Raw genomic sequence first — 16897 nt, forward strand, 5'->3', positions numbered from 1 at the left:
GCACATTCGTGCATTTTGCCAGCAGCTCTTCGCTGTGCTTGAAGCATTGCGCTGTTTATGACTTCAAGCCTATCAACTCCCGAGATTAGGCTGGTGTAACCGATGTGAAATGGCTAGCAAGTTAGCGGGGTGCGCGCTAATAGCGTTTCAAACGTCACTCGCTCTGAGACTTGGAGTAGTTGTTCCCCTTGCTCTGCATGGGTAACGCTGCTTCGAAGGTGGCTGTTGTCGATGTGTTGTTCCTGGATCGAGCCCAGGTAGGAGCGAGGAGAGAGACGGAAGCTATACTGTTACACTGGCAATACTAAAGTGCCTATAAGAACATCCAATAGTCAAAGGTTAATGAAATACAAATGGTATAGAGAGAAATAGTCCTATAATTCCTATAACTACAACCTAAAACTTCTTACCTGGGAATATTGAAGACTCATGTTAAAAGGAACCACCAGCTTTCATATGTTCTCATGTTCTGAGCAAGGAACTTAAACGTTAGCTTTCTTACATGGCACATATTGCACTTTTACTTTCTTCTCCAACACTTTGTTTTTGCATTATTTGAACCAAATTGAACATGTTTCATTATTTATTTGAGTCTAGATTTTATTGATGTATTATATTAAGTGAAAATATGTGTTCATTCAGTATTGTTGTAATTGTCATTATTACAAATACATTACATTTTTTTTATTTTTATATGAATTTATTTTAAAATCGTCCGATTAATCAGTATCGGCTTTTTTGGGTCCTCCAATAATCGGTATCGGCGTTGAAAAATCTTTTTCGGTCGACCTCTACTTCAGAGTCAAATTAAACAGAAAAAACGACATCAACAAACAGAGGAACCAAAGATTTAGGATCCCTTCCTGCAGCTGAGCTGATAAGAGGCAAAATATTAATAAAATGGAGAACCAATATTTAGGGGTGGGGGAATATAATTTTCAAATGGGTAAAACAGTCTTGTGTGGTCTATCATGGCAGCAGACGTTGGGTTGTGGACATGCAGGTCTCAGAAGAGATACTGAGGGGGCTGTTTGGGGATGCTGCTGACGTGGCTGTAGTTCTCATTTTTAAAGTGCTTTTTATCTTCACTCAGTGATACGCTGCAGTAAAATAGGACAATGGAAATGCCATAGCTGTAAACCTGAATATGTTTTCTACCTTTAAAAATATATCAAACAATACTGTTAACATGATAATAATATTCTAATACTATAATTCCACAATGACATAGATTTTTGTATTTACACAGAAAGAAGTGCTGTTTCTTTAAAAGCCAAGACCCAAACACACATCAGCAGTGTCCCAGAGAGAGAGAGAGGCCTGTTGTCAGAGCAGCCCTATCTGTTGAGCCGAAAGTGGAGGGAAACGTTGGAGGAAGGGGAGGGGGCCACTTACTAGGCAACCTTGCCTGGGCCTGGGACGTTAGAACCAGCCTCTGTGGAACCAGGCTGGGCTGGATGGCATGGGTGGGGCCTAGGGATGGCCTGTGGACCTGGACAATGCCAGGCAGAGTGGGCTGGGCTGCGCCACACAGAGCCTGGCCCAGGGCCACAGTCCCCACCACATGCTGGCCAGTGGCAGCGCTCCCAGAGGAGCCTACAGCAGACCCAGTGGTGCCGGTGGCTGCAGAGGTAGTCTGGGCTTTCTGAATAGCCGTCCCAGCCACTGTGAAGTACAAGGGGGTTTGGAATGGGCTAACTGTTAGGAAGGGACTGAAACAACGTGTCAGTTAATTCAACAGCACAACCCGATGTCCATCACATAGGATTGGTTTATACCGGTCTGGGATAGATAGGTCCAGAACAGGGATGGGCAACTGGCAGACCCCCTTTTGTAGGCCCGCAGATCAATTTCCAATTATTATCATTTTTCGATTATGGAACTCAGTCGAGTGTCTCAACGTACTGTGGAGAGTTAGAATAGTATAATACACAAAGTGCAAGTTGAAAATGTGGTTGTGAATCAGCAGTCTTTCTCTTGTTATGTCAGTCACTGACAGTCAAATAAGTAGCCCATGTCAGTAAAATGTGTTGACTTGCAGGAAATAGGCTATAAAACTACACATTTTTTCTCCGCCGTCATGGCAAAATGAGTAGAATTGCATGAAATGAGTTATAAAATTGCTAAATCTTCTCTCCGCTCCATAGCAAAATATGTCAAATTGCAGCACTTGTTTTAAAAATGTGTAGATTTGCAGGAAATTGACTCTCACACCTTAACTTTTTTCCCTCTTCACTGTCAAGGAGGCACCTAAAATATGTTGCTTGCAAAATTTCACTTAGTGTCCCCAAACAGTTAGGGCCGGCTCTGACCTCATGTATGCACACCCGCGAGCCACGGCATCCCCTCATGGAGAGTTCCCATTTTTGATGGCCCCCACCCCCATCAAAGTTGCCCATCCCTGGTTTAGAGTCAAAAGAGGATGTCAATATAATAACATATTCACCTTCGACTTCCCTGCTTCAGAATACATTTGGAGCAGTAAAATGTTTTGTAGATTTTTTTCCAAAATTACGTTGATGACCCCATCTTTTAAAGTTACACGTGCATAAACCAGACAATTTCAAAATGTAAAACGGCGGTAATGACACAATATGCAGTTAGTTTAATTAACTTCACTAAAATGCAGTTTTTAGTGTCATGACAGACTAAAATCACACATGCCATTACATGGTAGCATCATGCGATTATCTGTGTGATACACACTGCAAAAATACTGTAAATAATCAACAGCAATTATCAAAACACATTAAGATAAATGTTTGATTTACGCCATCAAGTTATTCAACTTGAAAACAGTGTGAACCCCTGTGCATACCAAGGTGCACCCTTGTTATAGGGATCTATAGTGAGGTCTTACCCTGTGTGGCGGTAGTGGTGGTGACTGGGGACTTGCCCCTGGTCTGGGCTGACTGAGGGGCGGTGGAGGTGTCGGGGGTAGTGGTGGCTGGAGGACGCTGCTGACCCACAGTACTACTCATGGGCACTAGACGACCCTCTGGCTTGGTACCATACTGCACTGGCTGGAACAACCTGTTAATCAAATCATAGATTCAATGAAAAGGTCAAGCAAGTCAGCCTAGCGCTGTGAGAATTCAAAAATATACTTCATTCTGCATTTTCGTCAGAAACAGAATGTAATCATCCATGTCATGTGTATTATGGTTTCCATGTGATGTGAAAGGCAGCGCACAGACCTCATGGGTTTGATCTTGCAGGGCTTGGGCCTGGCCGGTGGGTCCGGGGTTCTGTGGAGCTCCTCGATTAGCTGACGGGTGACTTTGAGTTTGGGTAGAACCTCCTCCGTCTCGTAGCGCGTCAGTCTGTTCTCATTACTGATCAGGTCAAACGGGGACAGGTCCAAGCTCTAGAAAATGACAAAAGGAAAGCGTGTTCTGAATGTAGGTGGAGACTAAGTTGTCAGATAAAGACCTAGAGATAAATCAAAACCAATTTAATCAATTTCATTGTACGTTATTCAGGTGAGCAGTACTAATTAAATAAAATAATCGGAATAAAAACCCTCAGGAGTTTTTAGCTGTGTGGTACTGGCACCCTCCTAGTCCTACCGTGCGTTGGTCCTCCTGCAGGGCTCCCAGCACCAGGGAAGGGGTGTTGTACTGCAGAGACAAACACACGTAGGAGCTGCTGGTCTCCCTGATGTTTACCAGGTCTGGGTGGTTACAGATCCTCTGCAGCTGCAGCAGCACCTGCAGCACACTCACAAAATGACCCGGCTTCAACGCCTCCTGGGCTCTAGGGGCGGACAGAGGACAAGACATTCAGAAACAGGGCAAGTGAATTTAACATCTGTGCAACCATGCTCTGTTAATAACCAAAGAATCATCATGCATTTCTACCGTTGAACCTGTGCTCAAATATTCAGTCTACAAGAATAGGACAAAATGCAATCAGGTTGTCCATACATTAGGCTAAGGAACTGTGGTGTCTGGAGGCCCGACTCACCCTGGCTGAGTGAGGATATCTTCATACATGCTCCTCTGTCTGCTGGACAGGCGACACTTGAGGATGTGTTCATACTTCTTAGGGAGCTGCTTCTCCACGTCCCTCTTACAGCGCCTCAGAATGAAGGGTTGGATCATCTGGAGAGGAGAGGAGAAAGGATGTCAGATCAATTGGTAACTAGGTATGAACAACTATGCCCTGGTAAATGGGAAACATACTGACCACCAATGTTAAGCAAGATGTCTTCTTTAATGATGAAACACACACATTAGGAATGATAAACAACTTCACACCACAACTAAACTGCCATCGAGATCCATGATATCAGTGACTACTGACAACCTCTAAACACACAAGGATTAGAAAGATGAGCGTTTGGTTGTACCCCTACTGACCCTGTGTAGGCGAATGACCAGTTTGTGGCAGTAGTCCTGGTTCTGGTCTGTGCCTGGCTTGACAGGGAAGTCTGTGTAGGGTCTGGTGATGCCTGGCAGGAGGAAGTGGATCATGGTCCACAGCTCCTTCAGTGTGTTGTGTAGTGGAGTGTTGATCAGGAGGATCCTCTGCTGACTGGAAACACAAACCACAACAACACATCATTAGTTTTAGTTGTTTCTCTTAGTCGCAAACAATTTAAAATGCATGGAAAACCACAAGGTAAAAACATAACACATTTCAGAGTTTAGCCTTCATTTCATGCTAACTAAGCGGTCACCGAAAAGCACTCGGCAGACCAGTCTGTGATTGGGTGTAACCACAGAGCTAATCTAAAATAAGAGTTGTTCACCTCTTGAGAGCAAAGATGGTTTCCCAGTGTTTCTCAGACATGTTCTTAATGAGCTGCACCTCATCCAGGACCAGGTGTTTCCACCTCCTTCTCAGGAAGTGGCTCTGGTCCTTCAGCAGCAGCTTGTAGGACGTCACACACACATGGAAGCTATTGGCCTCCGCCCACCACTGGAGACACATCAACAACACGACAAGTTACGGACAGACAAATACAAACTGGTATACAAGGGCATTTGAAATTAGACAAAAAGAGAAGAAAATGTTCATCTTTATGGCACTGTATTCATGAGAAGTGTCCATGATTTACTGTGTCACATTTGGTGCTGCTGTCCTTCCCAAAGTCTCTCTGCTGGAAAGGACTCAATCTCATGGATCTGTCTATTGAAAAAGGTCCTATTGAAACAGATCATTAGTAGTTACCCGTCTCTTTGCTCTGCATTCATGTCTGTTGCCAAGGTAGAGGAGGATCTTGAGGCCAGGACACCAGCGTTTAAACTCCATCTCCCAGCTCAGCATCTTACACGTCCTCACCACAACTAGGTGGGGGCCCCAGATACCTACATTTAAAAAATTTAAAATAAGTCTATATGAATGTCTACATACATGGTTACATACAGAAACATAAAAGAAGAATTGAATAACCTATTTCAGCATTAGGTTAGATTACCCTCTTGACAGGCCAGATGGGCCAGGTAGGCCACAATCTGCACGGTCTTGCCCAGTGCAGTCTCGTCTGCTAGGATGCCGTTGAGGTGTTTCTTGTGGAGGCTGGCTAGCCAGTCCACTCCGATCTGCTGGTACTCACGCAGTGATCCGTGCAGCAGGAAAGGAGCCTGGCTGCGGACCTGGGATACATAGCAAAGGGTCATAATGATTCCCTGTCTGTACATAGTAACCCACTAACTGTCCTCTTAACTGTAGACTTCATTTATAAGCTATTTTGTTATTTCATTAATCTTGCCAAATTCCTCTCATTCTCAAACTGGTTATATGACACCCAACAGTGAACCACTGGGTCAGTGTGAGGCTGAGATGTGAGGACTCACAGAAGAGGTGGTCCTGGCACTGCCCTTGGGTAGGATGAGTTCTGTGGCGGCTGCCACCTCTGCTATGTCCTTCTTAGGCTTCCCGTCAGCACCAGGGGGGCAGGCCTTGTCAGAACCTCGATACTGGTCCACACTCAGCAGAGAGTCTATCACTACAGCCTCGTGGGGGCTGTCCAGAGAGGACTCCATCTCTGAGATGGAACAATAACCACATCAGCACTACAGAGAGAACACCACCCGTCCACAAATCCTTTTGCTTTGAAACTAATCATCTTGGCATATCAACAATCACACGGCACCAAGCAAGACGGGTACACAGAGATGGAGTTTACATGTAGAGTTTAAGTGTACCTTCAGTCTCCTCCCGGTCCTCCTCATCACTCGGTGGGGCAGGCTGGGGCCAGTCAAAGTTGTCAGTGTAGGCACCAGCATACTGTTTCACCAATGCATCCAGAGGCATCTCAGCTGAGAACGGTACAAGACAGAGAGGAAAGGCTCAGCAGAGACAAAACCCAAGGGGTACTTATAAACATGACATGTTTTAAAGAAAACACCATTAAATAAAGGTCATCGGGCTAAATCCATCACTGGTTCTGGTGAGAAAAAGGTATGTCATGCTGACCATCTTTAGCTAGATCGGCCAACTCTGCCCTCTGATCAGCTGTCACCTCCATGGCTTCCTGCTCCTCTATGGTGCTCTCCTCATCCTGAACTGTAAGAGAGAACACAGCCATAGAAAAGTTACAGGATAACTTGTGCTCAAACAACTGTTCAATGCAAGAGGGCACCTGTTGGCACCCACCTGCTCAAAGCCTAAACAAAATGACATCTATACTGAACACAAATATAAATGAAACAATTTCAACGATCTTCCTGAGTTACAGTTCATATAAGGAAATCAGCCAATTGAAATAAATTCATTAGGCCCTACCTAATCTATGAATTTTATATGACTCGGCAGGCCCACCCATTTGGGAGCCAGGCTCACTCTCTGGGAGCCAGGCCCAGCCAATCAGAATGAGTTTTTCCCCACAAAAGGGCTTTATTACAGACATAAATACTCCTCAGTTTCATCAACTGTCTGGGTGGCTGGTCTCAGACGATCCCGCAGGTGAGGATGCCGGATGTGGAGGTCCTGGGCTGGCGTGGTTACACGTGGTGTGCGGTTGTGAAGTCGGTTGGACATACTGCCAAATTCTCTAAAACAACGTTGGAGGCGGCTTATGGTAGAGAAATTAACATTATATTCTCTGGTAACAGCTATGTTGGACATTCCTGCAGTCAGCATGCCAATTGCACACTCACTCAAAACTTGACACATCTGTGGCATTGTGTTGTGTGACAAAACTGCACATTTTAGAGCGGCCTTTTATTGTCCCCAGCACAAGGTGCAACTGTGTAATGATCATGCTGTTTAATCAGCTCCTTGATATGCCACACCTGTCAGGTGGAAGGATTATCTTGGCAATGGAGAATTGCTCACAAATAGGGATGTAAACAAAATTTGAGAAAATAAGCTTTTTGTGCATATGGACAATTTCTGGGATCTTTTATTTCAGCTCATGAAACATGTGACTAACACTTTACATGTTGGGTTTATATTTTTTGTTCAGTATATTTTGGACACATACCTTCTTCAGCCAATGAAGTGCTGGACTTTCGCTTCCTTGATGACATAGTGGGTTCCTGTGAATAAGATACATTTTAAATAAGTGTCATACCACCCCCAAAAAATATTAGATTATGTCTGGATAATTTGGACAACAAGAGCCAGGAAGTCAATGCAGCACCTACGTCTTTTTCAGCTTTATCTGCTGTCGGCAGAGTAGGTTTAACATCTTGTCCTGTGACACAAGGAATAACCAATATATTCAATAGATATTATATGAAAGTTAGCTTGTAGTAAAACCATTTCAAAAGGCTCTTAAATAAACTCTCCCCCTTACTCGATGCTCTCTGCAGGCTGAGCATTTTCAGTCTCTTCTCATAAATCTCAAACTGTAGTTTTATTTCCACAACCTGAGAGAAACCAAATGGAACAAATGAATTAGGATGGACAGAGTGGATCACACTCTTGAAATGAATAAGGACAACAATGGAACAGTTTTCACATCAAGAGAAACTTACCTGCTCAATGTTGGACCAGAAGAACTCCACCTCTCTAGCGATGGTGCTAGCAATGTGACGAAGCCGCAGTTCTTCCTCTTTCTTGAACTTCGCTTCCATTTTCTTCTGCTCGTCATGGTAACGGGAACAGGTGCGAACCAGCTGGGGAATGTGGAATATGTCATACGCAGTTATGATCGTGTACTGAAATCTTAACAATGACAATACTGCAGTAACAGTACACCAAGAGGACTATGGCATCATACCTTCTTGGCAGCAGCCATCTTCCACCTCCTCTCCTGGGCAAAGTCAGCTGCCATCCACTGCATCTCCTCCAGTAGGTAGTCCCAGTGGGACTTGGGCCGAGAGGAATCCATGAGCTTGGGCAGCCTGCTGGCTGACCACTGGCCCTCTTTCCTCAGCTCAGAGATACGCTGGTGCACCTGGCTCTCCTGGGGGGTCAGAGGTCACATCATGAGCAGTCTGAACACTGAAGCACCTGATCAGTCTGAACATAAAAGCACCTGAACAGTATGAAATGCAGTCTGAACACAAAAGCACCTGAAAGAGTATGAAACACAGTCTGAACACAAAAGCACCTGAAAGAGTATGAAACACAGTCTGAACACAAAAGCACCTGAAAGAGTATGAAACACAGTCTGAACACAAAAGCACCTGAAAGAGTATGAAACACAGTCTGAACACAAAAGCACCTGAAAGAGTATGAAACACAGTCTGAACACAAAAGCACCTGAAAGAGTATGAAACACAGTCTGAACACAAAAGCTCTTGCAGAGTCATAGGTTTTTCTGAACCAACTCCTCACCAGTTTGGTCTGCTCAGCTTGTTTGTCCTGTGAGCTCCCTTCTGATGACTGCATACCTGAGCCCTGACCAAAGCCACCCATTTTGATAGTAGAGGTGCTGTTGGGCCCGGCCAGTTTGGACTGTGTGGCAGGGGTGATGTTGGACCCGGGATGGCGGAGGGGGCTAATGGTGTGGGGGGAAGGGAGTGAGTTGGGGACATTGGGGGGGGCAGGAGACATGGAGGGGTTAGACAGGGAGTTGATCATCATTCTTTGGCCAGGTTGGTTGGACTCTGCTCCAGGACGAGCAAGAGCCACAGTCTGATCAAGGGAGGAGAGAGAGAAGGCAAACCGTTGATCTACAAACCGATGAACACAACCAAAAACATGCAATGTTTGGAAGTTATCCTTTGGACTCACCGCCTGTCCTGGCTGCAGCATGAGCTGAGGCTGCTGTAGCTGCTGAGCCTGCATCTGGAGGTGAAGGCCAGACTGCATCTGCTGCTGAAGCTGTGTGTGGTGGTTTACTGGAGCCATGATGGGGCCGGCCCCCTGCACTTTCACCTGGGCCTGAAGCAGGTTGGTGGCCTGGGCTGAGCTCTCCAACAGCTGTGACTGCTGAGAGAGAGCCATGGGCAGGCCTGCCATGGGGAGGGCGCCCTGTGGGAGGCGACCTGGCAGCTGGGGGGGAGGGGTGTGCAGGCTGGCAGCGTTCTGCACCGGAGGCCCTTTAGAGGGGTCATAGAGTGGCTGGTTCTGCTTCTGCCCGGGGATCTGAACTGACTGTGGGTTGGGGGGCATCCCGCCTGGTGCACAGTAACCAAGTCATGGGGAAAACAAGGAGCGGAGCAGAGAGAGGGAAAGAATAACAAGGTGTGGCTGTGAGTTACTGTTTCTCTGTCCATACCAATCCTGCTCTCTCTAAAATAATGGCCTGTTAAAAACACTACACTCTGCACTGGACTGAGATTCAGGTGAGCACTAAAGGGGGACTGAGCAGTACTCAGGCCAAAGGGCATTTTGTGCCTCGTTCTTAAGCCAATACATTTCAGTACTGACTGAACGTGATCATCTGATTCTAAAACGATAGTGTTTACTGCTCCATCTATGGTACCAGCGACCAGAACATCTCAATTGGATGTACTATGAGTCAACAGCAGTGCATTTCTTACTGTTGACGAAGAGAGAACATTCATGAAAATGATAAAGAACAATGGTTACAGAAGAAACAAATCAATGTGATCATCTACATGTCCTTCAAATAAAATACTACAAATAAAAACATTATCTTTAAAATGTTAAGAGAAGAGAATGTGATTAAAACAGCAGAACTAATCATGCATAAACAGTTTCAGCAGAGGGACTGAGAAGAAAGGGTTCAAAATCAAATGAAACAAAAAATGTTGAAAATATAAAACAGAGGGGAAGAAAAGAGAAAATAAATTGAGCAATCACCATCACAAAAACACCATATGTTCAGCATGCATGAAGCAATGTCATGCCTAGCTGGAATGCTGGCAAATACTTGCCTCTAGTTTTGTGGTCACAAACCATAGCAAAGCAAAGCAAAGGAGTGAGCAGGAGGACACACGTGATCTTGCAGACAGCAGGGCTGAGCGGAGCTGTGCACACAGACTGAGCAGCACCTGTCTTACCTCCCTGACCATCACTCACATCATCCCCTAGACCACATCAACACCTGGCCCTGACATACACCACGCCAACCTGTGACATGTCATGACTGCATCAAGCTTCCTCCACACGGCTCCCCTCCTTCCTACTACAACTGGGGGAAAGAGGCCAAGTCAGAACGGTATGCCATGGAAACAGATGGGGGAAATCAACAAAGGATGAGCATGATGGAACAAGAAAAGGAAACAACGGATGCTCTTGATGACTGATAACTGAATTTAGTATTGAAATGCATTGTGAGTCCATGTTGACAATGCAATGATGGCCAACGGAGAGGGAGGGGGGTGCAGGAGACAGAGGGATGAGAATGATGAGTATAAAAAAGGAAGAACAAAAAAGCAATCACCGAATAAGCAAACATGCCCCACTGGAAAGATACATTTTGTTTTTTCCCAGGGTTCCTCCTTTCTTACTTTCCGTGATCCGCTTGCGAATTAGCCAAAGCTCCAACGGCACAGGAAAGTCCGTCCAAACAGACGCTCGAGAAGAACACATTTGACAATAGAAACGGATGGAGATGGATGATCAATAAAACATAAAAGTCAAATCATAAGACATGGCATCTTCCCAGTGAGGCTACTCCTTTCTTCAGACTTTTTTTTTCTCTTCTTCCCCATGTTATCCCTTGTTCTAGAGAAAGAGAGAGTGCTGGGAGAGCTATGCCTGAACTTCCTGGGTTGTCTGTCCAGCGGATGGATGAAGATCGCTTTGTTGATGCTGCTTTGAGGTTTCGTTGGAGACAATGGGACGCTGTTGGAATTCAGTTTGTCTCATAGGATTGATGACACGTCCAGCAGCATTGAACAGAACACATAACGGCCTGGTAGTAGCACTCCTACCTTGCGCTGTCGGCATAAGCTGCTGGAGTGGAACGCCAGGTGATCCTAAAACACCAGGATGCTGGAAAATCATTCTATGGCGACCAACTTCAATCCGGGACCTCTTAGCCTGATCTGGGATTTAAAACACACAATACCCTCATAACGAGAAAAAGACACTCGGCAAACAGCAATTACTTTCTGTACACCATACAGACCACCTCTCCTTCCTCGGGTTAAGACTTCTACACACAGCGCTAGTAGAAGATGCCAAATATCTAAAAGCAGAAGCAATTTGAGGTAAGAAAACAAAACAAAAAACAACAACAAAAAGAACGAAAAGGGGGAGGAAACAAACCAACAAAAAGGCCACGGGAGTGTGCTGTCCTTGCCCTACCTGCGTGTGCCATTGCCTGTTGCCTCTTAAAGGCATCCATGTCCCCTGGGTTTGTCATGCTGCCTGATGCTCCCAGGTGGACCTGAGGAGACATATCCAAGGGTTAACACAAGCTTGGATACAAGAGATCAAAAATGGTCTTCCAAGAGATAAAAAAGGAAACATTTAAAACAACGATAAATCCGTTCCATCCGCTCTGGTTATAGAGGTTGCAGTCACTTGGTGCCCCATCACCGTTCTTCACCTGGAACTGCTGCTGGGAAGAGAATGCTGCTGAAACATTGGGTGGAAGCTGTGTAGCTATGGCAACTGGTGTCCCCGCCTGTCCATCCTTTCCAGTGACAACCTTGACCTGGGAGTGGCAGAGATTTGAACTAGATTCATGTAGCCTAAACACAGGATAACAAGCCGAGGGGTTCTGAATATAGGACTTTAAGACACAATACAACAAGATATCAATCAATTCTGTAACGGTACCTCGTCATTGATGACCTCTGACTGCTCCTCCTCTTCCGATTCCTCCTCAAGGTCCAGGTCGTTCTGCCTCAGGTAAGTGAAAAGCGGGACGCAGGGCTTCTTCTTGAAAGCCAAATAGTCCATCATGTTCCCCTGGAGGTGCTGGAGGAAGAACAGCTCAATCAGGTAGTCTTTGAAGACCTCCTTCAGACCCTCCATCTTCTTAGTGTGGTGCTCCAGACACTGCTTCCTCAGCTGGGCCACTTCTGGGTTGGAAGGTGCAATCTCCTCCAGCTTTTTGGGTATCTGTTTCTTGATGGAGCCCATGCTCATGCCGGTAGGTGTGAGGGGGGGATTGGGGATGCCTTGGGAAGGGTTAGTGAGGGAAGGGCTGGAAGGAGGAATGGTGGAAGGCATATTGAAAGATGCTGTGGCAGCTGTCCCCACTCCAGCTACCACACCAAGAGTCTTCTCAAATATCATGGGACGCGCCAGCTGCCCCTGGATAATACTGCTGATTTGAGGTGGCAAGTTGGAGGTAGTGATGTGGCCTGGGCTCCCCAGTGTGGGCAGAGCAGTGCCACTGACCACAGGACTCTGAGGTCCAAGGTGGTGGATGGTGCCTCCAGTCTGTAAATGGGGCTGTGACAACCTGCGTTCCCGCACAGAGCCTGGTGCCCCTGGGGAGGACAGTTGCAGCTGCACCTGCCCAGCTGTGGTTGGAGCCAGCTGTGTCAACCCTGTCCCCTCTTGGTAAACAAAGTGGCCACTTCCAGATGGGCTGCCAAGACTGATTTGTCTCACAAGCATGCCAGTATCAACAAAACGTGTTGGGCTCTGTCCACACACACTCAGTCCTGCTCCGGGTGCCCCAGGTCGATGGAGGGGTACTGGGTTGTGCTGGGTGGGACTTTGGGGCTGCATGGATTGGGGCAGGGGTGAGGTGACTTGGATATAGGAGGACGGGGCATGTTCAAACCTCCATTGCGGAGCTGTGTGCTGGAAGCCGGGAGAGCCTGGGTTCTGGAGGGGGAGCGGGGTGAGGGTGATCTGTTGGTTGCCCGTCACCATTTGACTGACATTTTGTAAGGTGATGTTCATGTTCTGGCCTGTGACAGGGCTGCGGCTCATGATTATCTGGTAGTTGGGTGACTTGGGGGCTGAAGGGCTGGCTGCAGATGCAAACGTGGTCACAGGTGATTGTGGGTGGTTGGCTGTTGCCTGCTGTTGAGTAACTGCCATGGTCTGCTGCTGCTGGTGGTCTTCTGCTTCAGATCCAGTGATGGACTTGGATCTCTGAAGTTGCATATGCTGTTGTCCACTCCCATGGTGCATTGCGTAACACTGTTACTTTATGGGAAACAATACCTGCAGCGGGTAGACATTATCATCAAATCATTTAGCCAATATTGGTTTCATATTTTAATGGTCAAAACTATGCAAATATGTATCATTCAATCAAACATTGACATATTCTTGTATCAATGTCAACCATGAATAATTCTGTACATAATAACTGTAGCTATTTGACGCTGTAACATTACTTTTAATTTTGACAGCTTTGGCAAAGATCAGTGAATGGCTTGGCAAAGGTAGCCTTTCATGAATGAGTTCCATCATGCAAGCTAGCTAGTTATATTTGACGTGTTTTATTTGGTAAAGAAATAAAGAAAGACATCCACTGACAGACGCAGTTGAGCATCTAGCTAGCTTACTAACAATGTTGTTTGCAGAATTTAAGACAATGTAACAATGCTATTTGAGCTCGCTAACGTTAGCTAGCTAGGTAATAATAGCTGCCGAGCCATTTCATATTATGCAGCTAACTAGTTAACACCACCTTCATAACCAGCAGCATAATAAACAATTAGGCTGCCTATATTTTCAAATGAGCTGTAGCTACAGTAGCTAAACTATGCTTATGTTTTTGCACGGCCTTGTCCTAACTCAGATGTGATACAGCTAAGTATAATGCTACGGTCGAGCATTATATTAGCCAACTATGCAGCGTTGACCATGCATTAATGAAATGTGTATTTACGTTGCTTACAAAAAGCTTTTGAGTCAACTAGCTAAATGTCCAAATACTTGGCACGCGTAAGGCCGATATTCCGCTCCTTCCCTCGGATAGCGTGCTACTAGCTAGCGCTAGCTAATACGTTAGTCTATGGGTAAATAGACGGAACTAGCTACTTACAGCAAATACAACTCACGCTGTAGTGTCATCAACCAAAAAGTATTATTTCAAAATAAAGAAAAATGTATGAAATGTAAATACTGCTATACGGAAATATTACATGTAATGTTTTGGACATATTTCATTCTGAAACATGGCGGTGGCCACCTTAATTTTTTCAAGGATCGTGCTATCTGGTATCCTTGGGACGTCGCCACCCTAAACCTTAACCCATAACCTTAGACTAACATTTACCATAACCCTTACTTAACCCTAACTCTTACCTTAACCCAGGGATCATCAACTACATTCAAGCGAGGGACGATTTTTTTCTTGAGCGGCTGGTCGGTGCGGAACACAATTACACTTTTGTAGATTGACCGCAAGGAGCACAAACATACATCATATTTAAAGCTGCGCTTACATTTGTATTTCATCATCTGTCTCTCTATTATGTGTGGAAATACTTGGGAACAGATTTCCACAATTAAAATCACTAGGAGCTTGGGGGCAAATAAAACCGCATTTGGCCTGCTTGTTGGGGTACCCTAACTTCGTTTTTTTTAAATACATTTAAAAAATATATATATTATTCATAATACAAAAATCAACTTACATTGCTACATCAAACATGTCTAACAAAACAAAGCACAGGTATTAACAAGAAAATACTCACACGTACACAAAAATATCAATGAAATAATAAAAAAAAGAAACAATTTTAGTGCAAAAATCGAATTATAATGATTCAGGAAGATGTTATTCTTGCTGTTATTTACTAGGGATAATGTCTTAACAAGATAATTAAATTAAATCAAAGAAATTGGTAATTTTGGTTTAGAATTTTTGTTTGTGTATAAAGTATTTGGCAACAAGAATTTAAAAAAACACAATCATTTCAATGGTCTTGTTATCATTGTAATAGTAACATATTATATCTTTCATGTCAAAAACATGAGTAGTGTTCATAATGTTAAATAAGCATTTTGCAAGATTTTCCCACAATTCTGACACAAATCTACATTCAAAGAACAAGTGAGACATTTTCACAGAAAATGCAGATATCATCAATATCCACAAATGTGGATATCATAGAATTACATGGATATATCTTTTGTCAAATTTTAAAGTGCCCTTCCTTAACTTTGTTTGGTATACAATATTTGTAAGCCCTTAACCATGCATTTTTCCAGACAATGTCAGGAATAAGCATGTTCCAGAAAAATGTTCCTCTCGGTGTAAGTTGGTTTTGTGAATGAAGAATTTGCCCTATATATTTATTACAACAATATTTCTCAAGTAAGCCCACTCCTTCTAATCTGAGTTCTGGATAAATGTTGTAATCATTACCAAAGCTAAGATGAGTTTTCATTAGTGTAGTTAGACCACTGGGAACGGCTTTGATCACAGAAATAAACTCTCTGAAAGGTATTGGAAACTCTTTCAATGTTCATATGTGAGAACATTACCCTTGTTGTTGAAAACATCAAGAACAAAGTCAATATTGCTCTCATGCCAGCTGGGGTAGAACAGACTTATTCCTTACAGTTATGTCTGAATTATTCCACAAAAGAGCTTTATGATGGGAAACATTGTGCAGGAAACATATTTTCCAGGCCATTAAAGCTTGTTGGTGAAACCTAGCCAATTTAGCAGGTAATCTTTCAGGAATATAATTACATGTCAGTAAAAATTTAAGACCTCCCAACTTATTAAACACATTATTTGGAATGAAATACCATATTGAATCAGTATTGATCAAACATATTTTCAACCAGTTGATCTTGAAAGTATTATTTATGTCAACAAAGTCCAACACTTCTAGACCACCTTCAGCTCTTTTGTTAGAAAGGACAGATTTTTTTTAGTTTGTGATACTTATTTTTCCAGATGAAGTCAAGAAAGGTTTTATTGATCTCTTTACAAGTAGCAGGATTTACACATAAAGATAATGAGGGGTACACAAAAAGAGACAGTCCCTCTGCCTTGGACAGAAGTACTCTCCCAAGTATAGGAAGATCTCTTTGTAGCCAATTATTAACTATATTTTTGGTTTTCTTAATTTTAGGAGAGAAATTCAAATGTTGTCTGACTGAGTGTTATTTGACAGATGTATTCCTAAATATTTAACAGTCTTTACAGGGATATTTTCTATTTATTTATCATCAGAGTCTAATAAACATAAGATTTCACATTTGGGTACCCTGCCTTGGTGTGCCCTGCCACTTCAATGGAGTGACGTCAGGGTTGGCCGTCCCGAGGATCCCTTATAGAAGTTTCAATCTATTCTTTGAAGAACCGGAAGCAGTTCCGTTTCAAAGGACCTGAACGACCCTAGACCGAGGTTGATTGACAAGAATTTAAACCAATCAACAGTTTTAAATAAAATACGATCCTCTTTGTACATCAACAGAGAATAGAGGGAGAGTTTCTTAGTAAAGGCGCGTTCTAGTACCTCTATGGGTGCTTATTCTAAAGTTCTTCAAAAAAACTAGCTATAGCCAATTGAGTATCTCTCATGCTTCTTTAAAATATTGAGTGTTTATATTCTTTATTCCCTAAAACCAAGTGTGAAACCTTTCTATGAGTCACACAATAATACTTAGTCATGAGCTATGACTATTCAAAATATTATAGTATATTTTA

General features: G+C 43.9%; 1 protein-coding gene across 13 annotated transcripts in view; it reads right to left on the reverse strand.

Annotated features, from left to right (window-relative positions):
* LOC110535947 (E1A-binding protein p400) overlaps positions 1 to 14648 on the reverse strand; it is a 28915-nt gene extending 14267 nt beyond the window's left edge. For 4 of the 13 annotated variants that reach the window (XM_090190537.1, XM_090190536.1, XM_090190535.1 and 1 more), the window contains exons 1-23: positions 14273 to 14454; positions 12097 to 13443; positions 11864 to 11971; positions 11620 to 11701; positions 9133 to 9518; positions 8734 to 9033; positions 8174 to 8359; positions 7929 to 8069; positions 7748 to 7820; positions 7596 to 7645; positions 7433 to 7487; positions 6424 to 6513; positions 6153 to 6266; positions 5802 to 5992; positions 5423 to 5600; positions 5176 to 5312; positions 4754 to 4923; positions 4362 to 4536; positions 3967 to 4103; positions 3570 to 3756; positions 3198 to 3367; positions 2861 to 3033; positions 1396 to 1665 (exon numbers count right to left, since the gene is read on the reverse strand). In XM_090190537.1, the coding sequence (XP_090046663.1) occupies positions 1396 to 1665; positions 2861 to 3033; positions 3198 to 3367; positions 3570 to 3756; positions 3967 to 4103; positions 4362 to 4536; positions 4754 to 4923; positions 5176 to 5312; positions 5423 to 5600; positions 5802 to 5992; positions 6153 to 6266; positions 6424 to 6513; positions 7433 to 7487; positions 7596 to 7645; positions 7748 to 7820; positions 7929 to 8069; positions 8174 to 8359; positions 8734 to 9033; positions 9133 to 9518; positions 11620 to 11701; positions 11864 to 11971; positions 12097 to 13410 (4687 nt within the window). In that variant the 5' untranslated portion in view covers positions 13411 to 13443; positions 14273 to 14454. Of the gene's footprint in view, positions 1 to 1395; positions 1666 to 2860; positions 3034 to 3197; positions 3368 to 3569; positions 3757 to 3966; positions 4104 to 4361; positions 4537 to 4753; positions 4924 to 5175; positions 5313 to 5422; positions 5601 to 5801; positions 5993 to 6152; positions 6267 to 6423; positions 6514 to 7432; positions 7488 to 7595; positions 7646 to 7747; positions 7821 to 7928; positions 8070 to 8173; positions 8360 to 8733; positions 9034 to 9132; positions 9519 to 11243; positions 11358 to 11619; positions 11702 to 11863; positions 11972 to 12096; positions 13444 to 14125; positions 14455 to 14535 lie in introns of those variants that run through there. The other 9 variants (XM_090190542.1, XM_090190541.1, XM_090190539.1 and 6 more) reach the window with 6 other exon arrangements.
* Positions 14649 to 16897: the final 2249 nt, after the last annotated feature.

The sequence above is a fragment of the Oncorhynchus mykiss genome, chromosome 11 (assembly GCF_057628025.1).
Source record: "Oncorhynchus mykiss isolate SJ-2025 chromosome 11, ASM5762802v1, whole genome shotgun sequence".
NCBI classification, from domain to species: Eukaryota; Metazoa; Chordata; class Actinopteri; order Salmoniformes; family Salmonidae; genus Oncorhynchus; species Oncorhynchus mykiss.